This window comes from Temnothorax nylanderi, unplaced genomic scaffold (assembly GCF_030848795.1).
Source record: "Temnothorax nylanderi isolate EJ_2023f unplaced genomic scaffold, tnyl_v1.0 TNYL_tig0004_pilon, whole genome shotgun sequence".
Classification (NCBI taxonomy): Eukaryota; Metazoa; Arthropoda; class Insecta; order Hymenoptera; family Formicidae; genus Temnothorax; species Temnothorax nylanderi.
The window spans coordinates 2,659,180-2,680,545 of NW_027249066.1; the positions used below are offsets into that span (position 1 = coordinate 2,659,180).

General features: G+C 47.2%; 2 protein-coding genes across 51 annotated transcripts in view; one reads left to right on the top strand and one right to left on the bottom strand.

Moving 5' to 3' along the window:
* Positions 1–4,180, bottom strand: part of Psq (pipsqueak) — a 53,438-nt gene extending 49,258 nt beyond the window's left edge. The window contains exon 1 of the mRNA XM_071709967.1: positions 3,356–4,180. Within this exon, the coding sequence (XP_071566068.1) occupies positions 3,356–3,363 (8 nt within the window). The 5' untranslated portion in view covers positions 3,364–4,180. The remainder of the gene's footprint in view (positions 1–3,355) is intronic.
* A 1,575-nt stretch (positions 4,181–5,755) lies between these two features.
* The window catches only part of LOC139774349 (uncharacterized), a 165,651-nt gene continuing 150,040 nt past the window's right edge, over positions 5,756–21,366 (top strand). For 23 of the 50 annotated variants that reach the window (XR_011718565.1, XR_011718570.1, XM_071709862.1 and 20 more), the window contains exons 1-6: positions 5,762–5,922; positions 10,687–10,887; positions 11,971–12,356; positions 12,452–12,695; positions 12,948–13,125; positions 15,042–15,179. Coding sequence is in view for 47 of the 50 variants with exons in the window: in XM_071709862.1 (XP_071565963.1) it covers positions 10,714–10,887; positions 11,971–12,356; positions 12,452–12,695; positions 12,948–13,125; positions 15,042–15,179 (1,120 nt within the window). In the remaining 3 variants the exon portion in view is untranslated. Of the gene's footprint in view, positions 5,923–8,645; positions 8,798–9,755; positions 9,910–10,060; positions 10,603–10,686; positions 10,888–11,970; positions 12,357–12,451; positions 12,696–12,947; positions 13,126–13,612; positions 14,782–15,041; positions 15,180–21,366 lie in introns of those variants that run through there. The other 27 variants (XM_071709946.1, XM_071709899.1, XM_071709927.1 and 24 more) reach the window with 12 other exon arrangements.

Here is a 21,366-nt window from a genome sequence, read left to right on the forward strand (position 1 = left end):
AAGGAGGCGATCGATGGAAGAGAAGAGACGTACGCGGAGGAGACGCTGAGGAGAAAGGCAGAGGGATAGAAAGAGGGAAGGACACGAGAGGGGGCGAGAGGCTGAGGCTAGAATATGCGCAAGATAGACAGATGGAGGAGAGAGAGAGAGAAAGAGAAAGAGAGAAAAGGTGTTGTTCCGTCGAGAGGCGCGCGGCGGGGAACGAACGCGAGGCAAGGCTGAGAGAAGGAACAGTAAAATTGTGGAGAATGTGCACGCGCCATCATCAGGGTGGCCTAGATTCAGCCAAGACCTGCTTTCTAGGCAGCATTTCTCTTTATCATCGGCGGCGAGCGCGAGCGCGATGTATATGGCGGACCGTTGGCTCGATGCGCGCGGAGAAAATCTCTTTCGCGGGATGCACGAGCCCATTCGTCGTAGGACGGAAGATCGTGCAAACGTTAAACTTGCGATCCTTAATCGAGCTGATTACGAACGTTCATACTCGCGGATCGAAGTTCTTGTACATCGCGATAGCGTGGAAGTCTCGCGGATTGAGAAGAATATTTTGCGTTTCCTATTAAAACAATTTCATCGCACGGCAATACGTTCAATAATGTCTCTATACAAAAACATATGATACATATTTACTATCCCGAAACAGGATGACGGTCGAAATCGAGCTCGCGATCCGTCAACTACGAGTTCAGTGCTCACCTCGTTGAATAGGAAAATATCGCGTAATATGTTGGGAATTTCCCGACGAGCTCTTAAAAGACGACAGTTCTAATCATGGGAGATGTTAAAAGGAAAACAGTCGCTAATTTCAGGGAACGGTGTAAGTACCTGTTCTAAGCTCTTGCCGAGCGGCCGTGACGAATTTATTAATGTATCGCTCTGAGGAAGCGGAGGAGGGCGCACGTGGTTAACGCAAACTGCGAAACTTCGCCGATCGGTCACCATCAATCATCGGCGATTTTCTCCTATTTGACGGTCATTTAATTACCGAGATAAACCCGTTTACCGCACGCGCGCGCGTACACGATGAAACGAGCGCGCTCCCGAAGCCTTTCGTCGGTCGTGTCACGCACGGCGATCGACACGCGATGCAACTTTGCGGGCGCCGTGCGATCGTTGACGACCAACGGCTTCGGGAAAGACGCGCGAAAGACGGAGAAGTGTGCTAATAATGTCCGGGAACCCTCCGGGAATAAACCCTATTAGTCTTCCATACCGAGGAATCGATGTTTCCGATATCTCCGATGTCGTTGCCATCGAAATCAATCAAGTGTTAACAAGAACGAAGAGATTTCATCAAATCGTCGTATCTAGTACAATCGACGCTGAGAACAGCGAGCCATGAATCTCCAGCGATTTATATTAATTATTATAATTGATATAAATTCACATCACTTTAATTAAAGTCGTGTCATGTATATCTGCATTACGTAAAACGGACAAGTATCTGCGCAATGTCCAGAGGCACATGATTAAATTAAATTAAATTAAAATGACGATTACCTACCTACCACGTCGTTCCGTTTCGTCGTAAAAGGAAAAAGAATTCGACACGGGCGTCGCTAATCAGAATCCTTCGTCGCAGTTTAATCAAATCGCTTTATTGCGCGGACAAACGTCCTACAGACTTGATTCTCGAGATACAGTAGCGAATCTTTCGCAGTCATTAAGTACCTAGCTGTCCTCGAAATCTACATCGACGCGTGTCGCAACGATTTATTTTGTCGACGCGCGGGACAATATATATTCCTACGAAACGGAAGAGTTTTTCAGGACAGTTTCCGAACGAAATATTCCTAATAAATGTTCCCGAGTGCAGGATAAACTCTCGGCGGGGTCCCGGCGCGGCCTCGGTCCTCGCATCCGAATGCATCCCGCGCGCTCGTAATCGGCCAATTATTGGCCGGTGCATCGCGCACGTGACCTACCGTAACGAGTGACACGGCTGTTTCGAGAGGCTGAAAACCGCGTGGCCGCGGAGACGCGCGCGCGCGTCCCAGGAGAAACCCGCTTTTTAAGCCTTGTGTCCACGGTGCTAGAAATCGCTCCGAGATCTCGGACGGAGAAAGAATTAACCAATTGCGTTGGTCAATTGTTTAACACCGCGCGGACACCGTGTTTTCGGAGCACTCACCCGGACTTTTAAGTCCAAGGGATTTTTGGAAGCGGTTCTGTGTTACAAAAAAATCTATAAAAATTTACGTATCATTTTTAAGGTTTTAAAAAGTGATTCCTATACTTACATAAGGCCGAAGCTGTTGCAATTTTTTTTTAAGTGTTGAAACGTCAGGAGAAAATGGAAAATTACGAAAAATCGACTGTGCCTTAAAAGGTCCGCGCAGTGTTAAATGTAATCGGTCAATTCTTCCTCCGTCCGAGATCTCGGTGCGATTTCCAGCATCGTGGACACGAGGCTTTAATCGCTCGTGCCGACAGATCGCTCCTAAAAATCCAAGCGCATCGTGCCACGAGTCGAATCGTGTCGCACGGCGTATTTACAGCTGGGCGCGCGTTACGATTCGCAGTGAAAACAATGCGCGGCCGCGAGAGAAAAACGAGGAAAGTCGACGCTTCCATCGCGCTCCACCGTTATCATTTCCAACGCGATTTAATTTTCGCGTCACGTACGACGAGCGGCTATAAAAAAACGCGCTACAAAATAAATCGATCTGTCTCGATAATGACGGAGGATTTTATTTTCAAGACTTTCTTCGGGGATCGCGTACAGAATTTCACGTAATTCCTTTCGAAAGCTATAAATTTCGTCTCACTATGACTTTCGTGTAAATCGCATCGGTATTATCGACTCAAAAATTTAAGGTTGTCGAGAAATTCGTTCGCAGCGGTAGACTCGTTTCGCACTGGACCCCGATAAGAGATTTTTCGGACAGGCGTAAAACTAGTAATCGGACATTCGCACCGCCACAGGAGTACGCAATTTCACGCACAAAAGCGCCGCGGTATTGTCGTCCGCGTTTCGCAATTGGCTCATTGACTGGCGCACTTGTCCCAGTGGAAGCACGTGGCCTCATTGATAATCAAAGGAGGAAGAAAAAAAGAACAAGTAGGGGAAAAAAGACGTACGCCTCGCTGGGGGAGGACGACGTGACGGAAACAAATTTCGCAGCGCGCCGGGTGAACGTATGTACATACTCTGAAAAATTGAAACATTTGAAACTCGCGGTCCTCCCCGGACGCGTCGAGGAGACGAGTACGTCGAGGGTACGTCGATACCGAGGATACGCGCGACGTTCGTTGTCGAATTGAAGGAGAGCACGACGGGTACGGCGAGCACACGATTTCTCGTCGACGACGTCGTGCTCCGCGGAAAAATCTCACGATCGTGACGGTTACGTACCTCACCATGACCTGACCCACAAATGAAATCGCAGCGGCAGCAGCGGTAGTTTCGGTTAGCAGCAGCGGCAGCAACGGCGATTCCGGGGTTCCGCGGTGATCGCCAACCCCCGCGGCTGCACCAAAGCTCTCCCCCGGGGGGGTGTCGACGTGCACACACTTTCGCCGGATGATAAACACACCGTCGCGAGGGCGCGAAACAAGGATACGGAGATTCTCGGGGACGTGAGACGTGCGATTCTTCGCGCGCACGCACGCAAACTGTCACCCACGCACGGCCGGTACCGGCCGTGTCAAACCGTCGCGAGAGGCACGCACGCACCGCGTTGCCCACTGGCAGCTGTCACTCACGGATTGCCCGTGAAAACGTCGCGGCCCGAAGTGGCATAGCGAATCACGGGGAGACAGAGACCGGAGAGAGAAGGCGAGGAAGGGAGAGGGAAAGGGAGAGGGAGAAGGAGAGAAAGACGGAGACCGAGGCGCAGCGAGTCGGCGAGACGGAGAAAGGGGGAGAAAGGGGAAAGGAGAAAGGAGAGAGAGAGAAAGAGAGAGAGAAAAAGAGAAAGGAGGGAGAGAGAGAGAGAGGCAGCGACGAGAGCATGCATGCACACTAGGGGGCACTGCGATGGCGGCGGCGGCGGCGGCGGCGACGAATGGGCCGTGCTCCGTCGCGGACGGTGGCGCAAAGCGATTAAGCGATTTTGTTGTGGACCCCGATTCTTCCCTTCGTCGGCTCTCTCTTCCCGGCTTTCCACTTCTCCCGCGCGCCCGCCTTTCGCCTCTCCCGCGCCGCGCCGGCCGCGCCGCGCTACGCCACGAACGTGCCCTAGAACGGAAACCCGGCTCTTTATCCCTACCACCTACCACCCCGTTCCCTCCCCCGCCTCTCGAGCGTGGCGCGGATCCCCGATCCCCCACCGCGCGCGCCAATAACGTTGGCGTCGAACGCCAGGCGCGTAATATCCGAGCGAGAGACCGAGAGCGCGCGCAAGTAGATCCGATCGACAGAGGGCACCACTTTTAACGCGTTGGCGTTGGCGTTGACCGCGATCATCCGTGATACCCGTGCTCTCGACTTTTCAGCGGGCGCCCATGCGTTACGCTGGTAACCGGCGCTTTTTTCAAAACGCTCGCAAAAAATAAATGTCATGTAAAAAGATAAATGCCACTTAATGTCTTAAACGTAAATAGCTAGGTAGGAAAGCGAGATAAAAAATGTGCTATTCAACATGCGTGAGAATATAATATTCAATGATACGATATTTTATTATTTTATATTAGAGTCCGACCGAAAATTCGGTTTCGGTTTCGATTTCGGTCAGTTTCGGCAAAAAAATCGGAGTTTCGGTTTCGAAATTGACACATAACCGAATATTCGTTTTCTGTTTTAGCCGAAATTAGAAAAGATTGTGTTATTTTATACTTAATAAAAGTTAAGAGATAATGAAAATTTTACATACATAATATGGCATAGAAAAATCGTTGGATAAATAACGTATTGAACGCGTTCGAGTTCGCTCGACTTGATCTTTTTTTCTGAACACAAATCCAAACACAAATGACTTTGTAAGCTCGAGTTCAGCTTGTATTTGTACAGTTGGCATGTAAAGTATTTTGAAACGAATAACGGGATTATCGAACCAAAACGTCTAATGACGGCTTCACGCCGTAAGCAGCGAGCAAACCTCTAATTAAATACCGAATCGTTTCAGTCACTATGATTGTAATTACGTTAATATTTCATGAAACTTTAACTAATTTAACGACATAAGTAAGATTTTGTTCAATAAATTTAAGATACAAGCGCAAATATCGGTATAATTTATGATTTTCAAAGCTTTTCATTATTTTCTCCGAGAAAAGCATAATTTTTATAATGTTATGATTTCTGGATTAAACCAATAAATTATTTCATTAGAGCCGGTTGTTCCAACCTGTTGGTAAACTAACTAATAATCAAATCTATATAAATAATCAACCAATAATAATAAATATATATATATGTATACATATATTTCTTTCTTTTTCCTTCAAATTAGACAAAGATAGACATATGATTTAACTATTATTATATTGGAACAACCGGCTCTCTTAAGAATGTAACATCTTTTTCGGACCTGCCGTTGCTATTATTCGGAGCATCTGTTCCGCTCTCTTTCTAGGAGACGCGACCGTCACAGCATTTTTCTTTTACGTCGCAGTCGCGCGCGAGGAAACGCGGTCACGTCGCCGGGGTACCCGTGACGCTCCGCGCGCAGCGACGTTCCTGGACCGTTCTCTTTCCGTTTTCCCCCCCGACGCCGTCGGTTCGCCGATGCGCAGAAGACCGATTCGCGGTTACTGCGCCGCGTCTGGGAGCGCTGCGACCGGGGGCCGAGCTCCGTTTCCGTGCCGCCGCGGCGTTGTCCTCTCGCAGAAACTGATCGATCGTAAGCGCGTACCCGCGGCACGGCCATTGTGTAAAAAGGACCCATGACGCTCGGATAGTGCACGCTGAGGAGTGGACGCGTAGTTTTTTTCCCCCCCAGTTTCGTCCTCTTGTGATATTTAGACTGTGCCAATACATAGGTGAGTAGGAAAATGATCATCTGCCCTTTCTATCTACGCGTCTCGTCGTCCGCTCTCGCTTCGCCGCCGGCCGCCCGCTCTTTCGCTTCTCTCGTGAGCGGTGGAAAGTCTCCGCGGAAAACCAGGTCGCGTACCGCCATGTCGCGTCGCCGCGTTCTCACACGCCCGCCTAATGTCCGTCGGCGGGGAAAAATCGCGCGTTTTCTCGTCCCCGCGCTCGGTTTCGACGAAAATCCCCGGTCGCTCGTGGCGTTCTCGCCGGCTCGGGAGACCGAGTTTTCCCCGGGCGCTTTTTCGGGAGTTTTTCGCCATTTTGTCTCTCGCCCGTGAACGGGCGCGAAGTCGGCCATTACGCGCGCGATCGCGGACCGGTCTCCTCGCGACGTCGATCGACAACGGGGTCCTTCGTCGTCTCGTCCGGATGCGTCCGGAACGACGCGACACGTGGGGGATCGTCGAGACGGCCGTCCGCGAGAAACGTCGGCCGGAGGTTGTTGCACTTTAAGCGGGTTATCTAATGAAAATGATGCGAGTGGCCGAGCGACATATATTCGCGATTCTCTGCTCGTTGCGAAAAGCGTTCCCGAAACGATTCGCGATTCAACGTGACGCGATGGGCGTCTCCGGCCACGAGCTGAACTTAGCCACGCGGCGTCGATTTGCATTCGCGATTAGCGAGCGGGCGACGCGCGCGTTCTGCGTCACACTTGTGAACACCGATCGGTAATTAGAGGTTGAATTACATGACCGCGTTGCGTCGGGTCGTGTCGCTGCTTACGACACGAGTTGCGTAAATGACGCGAGCGACGATTGTTTGCAAATTTCGAGTTTCTCTAATTGACCGAGACACCGCCGGTGTCTCGCGATAAACCGACTGTCGACGCGAGGACAGGAGGTAATATTTTTTTTTCTTTGGTTTTGTTTTAATTAAGTACGTAACCGCTCCTTGTTATCGTTCGCCCCGGTCGACAGTTTCGTTTATCGCATTATTATGTACGATACGTACACATCGTGGGCGCCGTATCTACGGTGACGTTTCGACAATCGCTAAATATAGAAAAGTGATCGAGGTCGCGTTATGAGAGGTTCGGGAAAGCGTCGGCCATGACTGTTACCGCCGCGTCAGGGGGAATGAGAAAAGCGGCGTCGGCGGCGGCGACGTCCGCCATGACGTTGCCCGACATGAGATTTCCAGACGCCCCGGCGCAATTACCTCATCGCGACGAGATCGATTTTCGTTTCGTCGAATTTCAATTCGGCGAGAGACGCCGGCGTCGGCTGAGCCGCTGAACTCGTTCCCGATCAAACGCTTCTCGCGTGCGCGATCGGGTTTGCTTTGATTATCGGGCCGCGATAAGCGCGAGTCGAAGGATCGCGTCTCGTCTCGTTCGAGATTACGTAAAGGAACGTAACGTCGAACTCGAGACAAAAGGGCAACGCAGTCGTCTCGGTGCCGGTATACGCTAGCGGTTTCTACCTTGCTTTATTACCGCAATTAAACGGCCTTTTATTGGCATTCCAGTCGACGCTCGGAATTTATACGATCGGATTCCGTTCCGGCTTTATTTACCCTTCGGATTAAACGCGTAAGAAAATAAACAGCGACAGCGAAGCGGAATTGCGACGTGATGGAGAGAATCGAGATGTGCGGTAACAACACGGGCGAGAGGAATAATAAACGATGAACGTCGATCGAAATGCAGTCGTGCCGAACGACTGTATTTTCAAAAAAATACAATTTTTTCTTTTTCAGGCGCGACATTTTTATGCCGGTTATTTTTTAACATGTATATTCGTACTTGTAGATAAGTAAATACAAAAATTAGAGCTAACAACCCGTTTATCTCTTGAACTTTTTCTAGAAATGTTTATTTTTAGATATTTGCATCGTCAAAGCTAATAGTCTCTCTGCGATTAGCACAGAGTCGACGTAGAACCGTAGTTCTTGCGTAGGTCATGTAATTGACTTTCAATACACGGTTCTTTTTAAATCGATCCGCTGCTTTTTATAATACCGTCACTATTCAATTGAAGTATTTATAGAACAACGCGAGACCAACTTCAGTGCGTTGCCAACGCAATTTGTTTATTGGTGATTTTTCCGCAAGTATACAGTCGATTAGTTTTCCGCTTTTCGCGGAAATAATAGATATGTTGGGAAATACGATTAAATGCCGTGCTTTTTTTTTTTTTACGAATGTAACTTGTCGAATACAGTGTGTAGAAATTAGAATATAAGCGCAAGTTAGATTTGAAAATGGAATTTCGTGCGAAATTCCAAGTTATTGAATCGCCGTACCGATCGTGAATTTTCTGAACTCGCCTCGGGCAATTTTTAAGACGTAACGTTTTTTTGATCGAGTCGAAGTTGACGCGGAGAGGTAAAATACGGTATTGGAAATCGATACTAGTCGACGTTGCGACAGGTTCGACCTCTTTTCGGGGACTCGTCCTTCCGAGGATTCGCGGAGAGTAAATTCTCGGGAACGTCGGACGCCTTTCGGGGAGAGGCGCTGAAAAACGAAGCTCCGCGCGACCATCTTGACGCCGATCGCAATTCGGCCTCGGCCCCGGCGTCCCCCGGCGTCGGTGCTATTCTCAATCACGTCGCAGTAGCGAATTTCCGTGTGGCGCGCATGCGCGTCGTTTTCCTGTTTTTCCATCTCGCTCGCACCGCGGGGACGCGGCTCGGCCCGACGCCTGCGCCCTCCGACGGCGCCCCGCGGCGGCGGAGCTTAGAGGCGTTGAGGCTGCGCCATTGTTGAAAAGGGCAGCGCACGAGGCGGACGCCGGGCCTGGACGCTCCACGCTGTTTTACACTTTTCACCGACTCCCATTGCTGTGATATTAGATTGTTTTATATCTCCTCTATTAGGTGAGTGATCACGTCGCGCGTAACGAAACGCACGCAAACGGTTCGCGGCGGAGCGCGTCCGCGAGCCGAAACGGAGAAATCGCGTCGGGTATCGCGGGTGACATGGCGCGGCGGGCGGGTCCGTGAGATGGCGAGTGTTTTTCGAGCCGTTGGAGATAATATCGTGGCGTCGCGTCGCGGTCCATCGTCGTCGTCGCGACTCCGTAAAGATGAGCATTTTCCGCGCGTTAGTGGCGTAGCGTTTGCGATTTCAGTGCCATTGTCCAGACGCGACGCACACGAGCGCGGGGGAATTCGGTCGCCGTGAGAGCGTGTGTGTGTGCGCGCGCGCGCGCGCAAGAGCGCGGCGCCGCGCGGATCGATCGCCCGTGGTTTTCCGCCGCGAGCTTTCCACCCGCCGCCATTTTGTCCCGGGCCCGACCTCGCCAACCGCCATATTGCGTTCCACGTCTCCGCTCTCCGACTCTCGCGGGGCGGGGGGAGGGGGCTCGCGTCGTCGCAAAACGGTTCCTTCTACTTCCCTCTTTCTCTCTCTGCCGCGCTTTTTTCTCGCATCCCTGTATCTCGACGATTGCGCGCGCGCGCGCGCGCGCGCGATATTCGATCAGGAAAAATTATCTGTCAACAATTTGTTTTTATTTCGTACGCTCACGTACGTACACGCACACACGCCGCCGCTCGGCACCGCCTGACGTAACTCGCTCGCGCGCGCGAGATAACAATATAAATAGATTACGCAATCGCGGGCCGAGGAACGACTTGGTCTTTTTCGCTCCTTTTTTTTTTCCCCTCTTTCTCCGTCCTCGCGCGGCACCTCGCGACTGCGCACCTCCCGCCGGTCCTCCTGCTGCGTGTCCGGTAACCGTCTCCCCCCTCGGCGTTCCCCACCTACGTCGGTCGCGGGCCGCGTGATCGATTTTCCGTATTTATTGCGCGCCGCTAATGTAAATCGCGCTGACGCAAATCGGGTTAGACCCGTCCCGGTTTCGCTCGTCGCGCCTCTCTGCCGGTGACGCGTCGATGAAAACGTCACGATGAAAATACGTGGATCGATCGCGAGTGAGCAGGTTCCTTGAGATTCGGGATCGCCGGTCGTGACGTCGCGTCTTCAGGTATACTACGCGTTGCTCTGACGGTTCCCTTTTTATTCCTTTTTGCGTGGCTTTCATCGTCTTTATCGGTATCGCGGTATCGCAATTTCCGCCGCGGTAAAATAGATTTTTGATATTCTGGTTTCGATAAAAGAATTCTCGGATGATGTACGTGAGGAGGTCCAGCGGCGGCGGCGGCGGCACCCGCAGCAGCCGCCCCTGAGTCCCAGGGGCCTCCGCGGTCGTTGCGCAAGCCGTGCGCGCAGCCCGGACGTCGCTGTTGCGCGTGCGCGGTGCTTGCGCGTCCTCCTGCATCATCCCCACCAGGGCAGTCCATTACCGTTACCAGACACGCACAAAGGAAAAGGCCAGAAGAGCGATCCGACCGACGCATCGCTCACACGGCCATTTTGGAAGCTTCGGCGCTTCGTTGCGGAGCTTTCGCCTCCGTCGTCCTCCCGCGAGGGCCGCGCGCGCGAGAAAGAGAGAGAGAGAGAGAAAGAGACAGAGGAGAGGAGAACGCGGAACTGTCGGATCGGTACGAAAGTCGAGAGACGTACTTTCGTGGGTACGTCGTTCGGCTCGATGTGCGCGATAACAATCGGTCGCGGGAGGACGAGATAGCGTCGGGTCGCTCGGTCGATTGATAGCACGGTAAGGAGAAACGGGAGCGCGCGTGAGAGAGGACGACCCCGTCGGCAGGTTCCGCCACTCGTACGTTATCCGGTTTTCTCCGCTTCGTCGTTTCTCTTACGCTACACTTGGCTTATCCACGCTTGTTTTTCTCCATCTGTGCAGAAACGAGGAAACGAAGCCAGAACTACCATGGAGGACGACCAGCAGTTCTGTCTCAGGTGGAACAACCACCAAAGTACGCTCATACAAAACTTCGACACACTCCTGGAAAGCGGGACGCTGGTCGACTGCACCCTGGCGGCGGAGGGGAAGACTCTCAAGGCCCACAAAGTAGTCCTCTCCGCGTGCAGTCCATACTTTGAGGTGAGCGAAACGTTCTGTTTATCATTACTTAATCCTACAACCCGTCTCAATCTTTCTAAATGTATTCCAAAGCGATTTTCTTCTTCTAAGACACCAGCTCTGAATCGTTCTATTTTCTTCATATTTTCTTGAAATTAATTGATTGATATAATGATTGACATGATCAGACAGAATTCTTTTTCTATTTTATTGTAATAATAAATTGTAGAGTAACGTTATCTATATTTGAAAGTAGAAATATGGTTGCGATAATTTAAAGAACGACGTTGATACAATTTTATTAATAATCGTGTTGTATTATCAATTACTTATTAACGAAAATACGAGTTAAAATTAAAAGAATTTGATCTAGAATAATTATGAACGTAACAAATTGTAATTACGTGCCGCGAACCTTTCCCCTTGCTTCTTTGTCCAGTTGGTTCAGTCGGGTTAGATCAATACGAAACACATTGGGAGGGAGTGAGAGAGATTGTTGAGAAGCAAGGGGGAGGAGGGGGATCTCAAGTTGAAACAAGATGGCCGTGCTTGTTGAACGTTGCCTGGGCAGGAGTGTAGGAGGTGCAGTGGGGGAGAGTGGGGGGCAAAAGCCTGAAGCCCCCTCCTAGGTCCTCTTGATCAATACAAGGAAAGCAAGATGGCTGATTTCCAGGGCACTTGCCCTGGGATTTTACCCTAATATGGGTGGGGATGCAGAGCGGCTGTTGCAATAATTGAATACTGCTCTATGAAAATTAATAATATGCTTGAATTGTATTTGCGTCCGTGTAGGTCTTAGCTCGTCCCAGATGTAGCACTTTGCATTCTTAGCTACAGTATAGGACATATGAGAGATTAATACCACTAAATAAATAATTCTGCCTGTAGCGTGTACTCCACAAATAATATTTAAACTTTATCGTGTTCATATATTTCTTGTAGAACATTTATATGTATTATAATGTGCAGAAAGTAGATGCTATAAATATTTTAGAGTAACAAATCTATATTTAATATGAATTGGGAAAATAAATTATCATATTATTATATGTAATTAATATTGTGACTGTTTGTCTGAAAAGATTGCGTATTTTCATGTTACAGTGCCTCCTCAGCGAACACTATGACAAGCATCCAGTCTTCATACTCAAAGATGTTAAATTCAAAGAACTTAAGGCAATGATGGATTACATGTATAGAGGGGAAGTAAATATTTCCCAAGACCAATTGGCAGCACTCCTCAAAGCCGCCGAGTCTCTGCAAATTAAGGGCCTTTCGGAAAGTAAAACTGCTGGTAGTAGTAAGACGGAGTCCAGGCCACAGAAAACCGTCTCACAACCTACAGCACCATCGTTAGACATTCCACACGCGTCTTCCGGTCTGACGATAGAAAAGAACAAAGTTCCTAGGCAGAGTTTGACGCAAAGTTGCGTGGGGGATATACCAGAGGATACGGCTAGTCCTCAGGTGTCGAAAGGGCTCTCCTCGAGGTGAGTACTTTGAGGAAGAACGATTTCATTATGTTGTAATTTAGACTTACTAGTCTTGAAACATTGCTGACAGTCGTATGTTCTTACTTCTACAGGGAAGGTTCGCAAAGTCCAACATCCAGAAAAAGAAAAAGAATTCGAAGAAGAAGTTTAACCGACGATAGTACGATAGAAAACCAAGATGCATCGAATTCCAGTGACATACCTCAGCAAATGGGTGTACCGGCTCTTGGTATCGCGCCAGTGGCAGACGAGAAAGTACACGCAGATCCGACAGACTCTCTCGGCAGGTCAGCTTTAATGACGCAGTTGACGAAACCTGCCGACGAGATGTTACAGGTAAAATGTTTTCGACGAATTCTTACGTTTTACTTGCATATGCCAACGGTATAGTAGAGGCTGTCGCCAAAAAGCGCTGTTTCTTTCGCTTCGTTGGTAAAGAAAGATCGTTCTTTATCCTACTGCCTTGGTTCTATCTTTTCCTTACCGCTGCAGTGTGGAAACGGTGCGAGACAATATTCTCCTGCATATCATGTTTATTCTTGTAAAAGACTTTCGATATGTTTCTAATGCGTTTTGATATTCCTATAGCTGCCACTCGAAAAACCCGAGCCAAACGATAATCTCATCGAGCCAAAGTCTGAATACCTAGATGATGCTGAGGAGGGCGTCGAAGACCTGACGCTGGATGACGATATGAACGACCTTAATGACATGGAACAGGACAACAATCGAGCTGGACCTTCCCATGACTCCGCCCAACACCCCGGTAAGTTTCAATTATTATTCCTTATTTATGATTTTTTTTTTGTTTTATCGTAGCGAAACGCAGGGGTTATTTTTCATTTAGAGGCAATGCGAATTGTAATATATGCGTTTAAACTTGCGCATCGCTAAGCAGCGTTCCGCATGTAAGAATATGAAGACTGCATATAGCGAATACTAGTTGCATTTTGCACATAAAATTATATGCTCTGGAAAGAGTCAACGACAGTAGCGAATCTTCGATCCAAAAAGTTCATTTGGATCGAAGCGGAGCTTGACGTCTTATACGATTGGACAGTGATTCTTGAACGGAAATCGCGGTATTGCCGGGTCGCGGATAATCACTTGTTTCTCACTTGATCGTAAATAGGAAGGGCTTGATCATTGAACGAATAGTTTTGGTGTCGCGAAGTCGTTTCGTGTTGTTTTGTTTTGTTATCTGTTAAAACGGGACAAATTGGCCGACACTAGCTTGGGTTTCCTCGTTGCAGGTGGGGGGGCGCGGTCTCGGTCGAGAGGGAATTTGAGTAGTGATGACGGTGATGGTCGTGGTAACGGTGGCGGAGGCGGTGGTGCCCCATGGGCTTCCCATTTCCTCGAATGTAAAAAAGTGCCAAACATGAGGCGGCCACGCCCGGACGTTGACGTAGGCGCGTTGCTTAAATCACTGGCGAACAAGCAGGGCAGAAAGTATAGCTTAGACTCGGTTAAAATGTCCCTGGAGGCAATATTGCAACAGGGGGTTAGCACCACTCAGGCGTCCGAGATGTACGGCATTAATCGCTCAACGCTGCAGTTCTATTTGAAAAAATTGAACGTCGTCAGGAGGAGATGGAGACAACAACCTTCTAGTACCCCGGTCCAGCCTAGACAGACTTAGTGTGCGCATGCGAAAACGCGCGAATATTGTAGCATCCCATGCACCGTTCTTTTAACGTCGAGCCCAATTAACGACGGTCGTTAATATTAACAATTATTATATAGTTTTGTTTGAAATAGAGTTTTATTTATTCTTTGATTTCAGTTTTACTTATTCTTTGATCGTTCACTTAAAGATCGAAATAGTTCTTACACGCATTGCCGAAAGACATTCTTCTGTACTCGTTAAATTTACCTGGGAATCGAAACTCCCGACAAGAATCACTTCCAAACTAGTAGTTCAATAAAAATTTAACGATAATTCAATGAAGTGCACGTGCGAGTTCAAAGTACGGCGCAAGTCGATGTACAAAGTATTTGAACTTTAAATAGTCTGAAACTATCAGTATTATTGATCTATTTCTTAAGTGTTACATGTAGACTATTTAAGCTAAATTGTTCAAAATTTGTGTGACTGTTACGTGCGCGTGTATACGAATGTGTGTGAGCACGATCTGCGGGGCGGATGTGTTATGGATGGTGTATTCCACGTAATTTGCCAAATATTACTTGCTGTAACGAGCCATGAGTATAGAGGGATTGACTAGGGATATCTTGTGTATAATATATAAATGTATTCTAAGCACTCCCACTGTATAAGGGAGTGCTGTGCGATTTTCCGATCGTGAAGCCCTGTGTTTCGCTGCGTAATTTCTTGATCGGTCTTACATATATGTATCCCAATATTTTTGTTTCCAATTAAAAGAGTTTACGAATAAAGTACCCCTTTTCATTCCTAGAACGACGTTTTTATTATTACTTTCATTTGATGTGCTAATTGTAAATTATTTGAGACTTTTAAATAAGGATTTCTTGAGATTCATAACTAATCTTAATATTAATTTTAATTTAATTGATAATTTGAGATGTGCCAAAGCAGTTTTCGTATCTTCGCTTATGGCTTGTTCTTTTGCTATAAATTTTTGAGTAATGGTACACAATATCGTATCATGCGAAGAGTAACCGTCACATTGAAATTTATCGGACGATGGTTTATTTTAGCAGCAGGTCTTGGCTCATGGCATGTTACTGGTGACCGAAGTAATGCGGGGGGTGTTGTGGGCTCTGTGGTAGGAGGTCCCGGGACGGCAGACGAGGTTTTTCTAGCAGCTCAGGAGGGCGTTCAGCGCGACTCACAAGGTAGGCTCATCCTCATCATTTTCCATCTGTCTCCGGCCCCCGTAACAACAGGCACTCGTAATTGGCCTAACTCGTTAACGCTTCTTACGTCAACATTTCGCGAGAGTCGTTTCTACGACTTGGAATGCAAATTTTAAACAAATTTATGGCCGAGTAGAATATGAAACGCGCGTACTTGTGTCTGAATGGGCTCGAGAAAAATTTCGAGATTGAAACGATGATATGCATTTTCTCCTAATGTGACAGACCGCGGACAATGGCTCATTCACAAGCGAGTACGTTGATAAAAGTTTCGATGACGTGTACACGCGCGCGTAATTATATGTGTCTGTTGCGCAGGCGGGGCGGAGCTTCTTTTTCTTTCGTTGTCGATAACGTGGTTCAACCTAGATTCCGGTGCGTTCAAGTGTAGCACGGTCTCTGAAAGAGCTTTTTATTTTCTATCAGAGCATGTAGAGCTTTCCGTTAAAATCTTAAGTTCTTTGTGTATCTCTTTCTTTTTCCTTTCTTAGCGTAGCGCCGCGACACGCGAGACTTGGCGTAAGACGAGCCGATCGCACACACGCGCTTTTTTCATCGCGTCAATCGCAATTGATTTCCTATAATTGGTATTAACGATATTCGTCCTGTCGTTGTCTCGTCTTCGTCAGCCTCGCAACGCGCGACGCTGCGGCCTCTCTCTCCTCCGAAAGGAGTACGACAGCGCGAGGAGGACAGCCCGCAACCAGGGAGAACACGAGAACCCAGTATCTCGTGTCAATTTCGCGCCGTAAAAATCACGAAGGACGATTATAGCTAGCTTGTAGCTTATCCTCGGTAACAGTTACACGCGAGATGACAGTAGTTAGCAGTAAATTATAGTTATAACGCCCCCCTCCAATTGCGAGATTTTCTATTATTTTTACGTAAACGTGCTCAACGTTGAAACAGCTGTAGAGAGGTAGCCAAGATAAGTGGCGACTTAAGAATCTCTTACTGCATTACCTCGGTTAATATAGTGGAAAGTATGGAGTATCGATTACTCTATAAAATTGTCGATCTTTACTAGATGAAATGGGACATTTTATTAGTCAAACGTCATTTACATCTTACTATTGATAGTTTAGTAAGCATAGTTTAAAGACAGTTATAACAAGGAATCGTGCGTCACCGATAGCTTGAAACGTGTAGGTGTAAAGATCAATAGGTAGGATTGAATAGGTATGTCTCTCTCTCGATAGTCTCTCTATCTTCGAAACCGGATCGTTCCGTTCGCGTTCTATGCATTTCTGCGGAGTCGAATAACGCATCGCGTGATAAATCCAACGATGAGAATTTCGATACGCGATTATTTTTATATGAAATGACACGGTATATGACGCACTTGTTTTGACGCGGAAATACGCACACGAAACATAACTCGCTATTATAGCCGGATTCCGTTCGGGAAGTGGAAGTCGTAGCTCAGCGATTAAATATCAGCGATTAAATAGGAAATTTTCGGGACGTATCCGATAGCGTTGTTTTCCTGTTACTATGGGAAATTGAAGCTGAAGCAACGTGAGAGCTTCTCGGTAGGCAGGAATATAACGGGACTTGCGCGACCGAGTGTGAGCCAGCAGTCTCACGTCTCTCCTTGGCTCTCTAATCGGCGTTACGTGCCTTTCAAGAAATTTGACACTACTATATTAATATACTGTAGGTGACGTCCATCACCTTCGACAACGATCGTTTTACGCTGATTCTCGAGCTCGAAGCAGCCGTCCCATTTAACGCAGCCTATGCAGTTACTTGACTCTAGAGTGATGTCATCACACGAATTTTCAAGTGATGCTCGCTACACGCGTCCTTAGATCTGTTTCCTCAACATATTTAACGATCGTATACCGTTGCGCGTGATTTTCGATAACCTATGGAGAACATTGTCGAGTTACTTTCAACAAGATCGATGCTACAGCTCCCTTCGGATTACGTAAATCTCTCTACCCTACTTACGATTAGATTCAATCTAATCTTTTCAAGTTATTTGTTTCCTGTTTCAATCTTCCATGTGACAGTCATCTAATCATTAGACGACCTACTATTCTTATATCACCTTCAATTGCTCTTATAAGATGAATGCAAGACGGATTCAATTGTCCGAAAACTGAGCGTGAATCTTACGAAGATTCTCCATCGCGAGACTTTTTACGATCCAGACCGCTCATCGCGGCGGACATGGGAAATATAGTTAATCATGTTTGTATAGTATAATAGGCATGTATACTTGCTGCCTGGTCGAGGCATTCCCACGAACACTCGCTGACCTTGGGCCCCATGAAGCTTAGAACGAACGCGCGTGATACGGTAGATTTCTCTCGAGAAAAAGAGAAGAGACAAGAAGCGAGTAAGCGAGCGAGAGAAAAACGAAGTTTCTCATTGATGATAGAGAGGTGCGTGTAACGGTTTTCTACGGTCCACTTATGCAAAGCGTCGATTTTTACTAGACGAAATTTCGCAAAAATTCACGAAAAATTCCGCTTATTATTTCATTAGATAGATTTTGCGTTGGATAGAAACTCGCAATAAAATAAAGATCGTACGGTTATATTATTTTCGAGAAAATTCTTTGGTAGGAAAAATGTATATTACATATATACATATTTAATATAATTAATATAATTTAACGGTCGCGTTTATCGCGAGTCGACGAGCGAAAAATTGAGATTATTAAATAATCTCTTGATTAACGCGTTCAAGAATCTTCGCCGTTAGCAAAGATAAGACTATGATAGGAAAACAAATAAAATCCGTCGTGGTTTATACATGACCCAGATCTATCGCGAACTCGTGTATAGGCGCGTTGAACCGTATCAAGGCGACTATATATATATATTACGTAACGATAAAATCGCCAATGAAAAGACCGACTTCGGTACAGTTTCTTAGCGAGACAATAGGGAGCAATATTGTTTTACCAATGTTATGATACCGAGACCGATAACGAATTATGATGACATATTGACCTCTTTAATGTAATGAGCGATATTTTAGACGATATAGACGAGTTTAATAAAAATTCGGAATAGTTTAAGCGAATTTCTTCTTCGTTGCTCGTGAAGAAAGTAGTAAAGAAATTTCTGTCGGCTATCTCGGTTCGGCAACGTGAGTCTCGAGACGACGGGCCAGCTGTGAGCCTGCTTGCATCTGCTAATGTGCGGCGACAGCTGCACACTGAGCAGCAGATGCAGCCGGATGCCGGTCGGCTCCAGATGGCTGAGCCGGAAATCGTTGCGCACATCGTCTGTCCGGCGCCGCATCCTTCGCGATTGGAGAGCGTTCTCCAGTGATTCGATAGCTCAGAAACGATATTTCGCATTGTCGTTGCGATCTCGGCGAATCGGAATACGAAACTTACGACGCGATTCTTCATAGCAGAAGAAATAAAATTCATACGATTCAATGAAAGCGTATTATTTTCTTAGCCTTTAATTTTCGTTAGCGCAATTACATTATTGCGAAACAAAGAAATCGGATAATTCGCGGAGAGACATATTGAGAGAGAAGGATAGCGCAAGAAATAAAAGTTAATAAATTATCTTTAATATAGAGATCAGTTCAGGCAGGAGGGGGAAGGCTTTTTTCAGGCGCGATCGGGTTTTTTTCTTTTTTCCCCCCCCGTTATCTTTTAGGATACATGATCGCCCTAAGGTGATCCAACGTGGGAGCCAAGGTAATTTCGGAGAGAGAGGAGCGGCCTCTCTGTCAATGCTAGCGTTGCTAAATCTTCGATCTCGTACTCGCGATCGCGCGGTTCCTGACGTGATACTCGACGGTGATTCATTTCGCGGTGTCCTTTACGCGCCAGGTGCCCGTAGAATCGCGAGAGCTCTCTTTTTGCCAGCTCGTCACGGCAGACGGGAATAACGTTCTGCCTCCACTTTTCTTCTCACGCATATGTCACGTGTGTGTCGTTGTGTCGCGCGCGATACACTTGAAAACAAAAAAAAGGTACATTGGACAGATGCTCGCATTGATAGCGAAGGTCGTTTTTTTTCACCGTCAGAGACTTGTTGCCTTGAATCTAGTTTTTCGTGCCGAGTCGTTCGGAAAAGGAATTGAGGGGCCGATATTAAAAAAAAAATCACGCCTCGAGCCATCGCGATCGGAGTCTCACAATCTTTTTTATTTTAGGCTCCATTGCTACGCGGAAAACGCGTCTCCTTTTATTTGTTTTTTGTTTTGGAATTTCCACTTTAAAAGCTCTCTCGTACACCTTTTGGTTACCGCTTTTTGCATTTACGTGTATCTTCACGCACGTTTTTATTTGTCGATCTCTCGTCGAGTTTGTTCCGTTAACGAGACGCCCGGGTTCGCGATCTTTTAGGACCGGAGTTGCGCCACGTTGTTCGCAGCGCGTAGATCTTTTTTTTTCTCTCTCGTGAATATTCTCTGTCGCGGAAACACGCGAAAGCGTTCCCGGCGACGAGACAAAGGGTAAAGGTAAACGCGCGCGCACGCACGCCTGTCCGAAGGAACGGTCGCCGAAGACTCTCTCTTGCTGTCCCTTCGTGAACAATCGACCGCTTCTTCTGGCAACAGTGAAACGCTCGCGTTTGCCTCTGCCAATCCGGGATGAGAGTCACCCTCGGATCCCAGATGATAAAAAAAAAAGAGAAATCAGCCCATTGTAGCCGTGACGTGTTTTTTTTGTTGCTGCGAGAAAAAGAACCGGTATATACATGTAACGAGGGCGCGTGTGCTGAAATCATGCACAAAAGTCGAATCGAGGAAGCTTGCCCGGAGAATCGCGTGAGAGATACATGATACATCCTGCGTATTCCCGTTGATCGCGGATTGGAACAACCGGGTGCGTTGACGTACGGCCAGTCGTACGCGGACTGTCAGTAGAATTCTTTCTCTGCCCTCTATACCATGATCGCCCATGGGGATCTCTCGCGTTTTCCTCTTTCCTCTCTTTCTCTCTCTCTCTCTCTTTTTCTCTTTCTCTTTCTCTCCCTATTGTGCACGACGAAGAAGCACGGGGGGGGAGCTCGGTCACCCTCGCATTTCTGCGTGCCTCTTCCACGCCCTGTCCACGTACATCTGTCTCGTCTGCCTCTTTTTCCCTTCTTTTCTCTTTCTCTCTCCTCGAAATGCGCTTTCTCATACGGCTGGTCGTAAGTCGCGAAACCGGCCGGCCGGAAATCCGCCCCTCGCCCGCGATCTCGCCCTCCTCCCCTCCCGGGAAAAGGGATCGGCGAGGTCCAACGGCGTCTTGCAATGTCCCTCTCACGCGTCGCGCGCGTTATTCGCACGTATGCATACATTTTCACGTTGGGTTGCGGCTCTCTATAAAAGATGCGGTCAGAAAAATGAAACAAAAAAAGCACGTGCCACATCAAGATCTTGGTCGCGCAAGCGCGCGCGGACCAGGAGTACATGCAGTACGATATAATATGTGAACAATTTATATATATATTATATATTCATATATATATAATTTTTTTTCTTTGTCCATTCCGTGTATGCGTACACTCGATAGTTTTTAACCCATTTGTGCCATATATATATATATATATTTACATATATATTTTTTTTGGCGTAATTCGTCTTTTGCATGCCACGCTTCCTTCGGTAGTGTAACTATTACACCTTAACTCTGCGGAGGTGTGCAAGCGTGACGGCGTTCGGCCGGGTGACATTCCGAAGTAGCGAAGTTTGCATGGTGGTGGTTTGTTACCTATGTACGCGAACGGAATATTACATGGGTACAGAGTAGTATCAGCCGCAACGTCCGCTCGCGCTCGCACACGTTCGACACAAATTGTCTTTTTTTTTTTTTTACTAACCCACGTGTACATAACTCGCTTCTTTGTTCGTAACGCATAAAACATGAACTATTTAATTAACCCGATTTACTTATATATATCTTACGGTTCTCTCATATGTGCATACGTACATGCGCCACGTATGTATGTATACATATGAGCGTTCGAAAGAAAGGACTTCATATAGTATATATATATATTTACACTGATATATACTTAGTATATATATATAATATGCTTAACACTATATAATACTATTTTTCTATATTCGATATATATCGCTATATATATATACATAATATATTTATAACGATTACGTATAAACATATTCACATCGTTGTCATTATTGTTCATGGTATTGTACTTACTCGTTATTCGATTCTCGTTGTGTTTGTTGT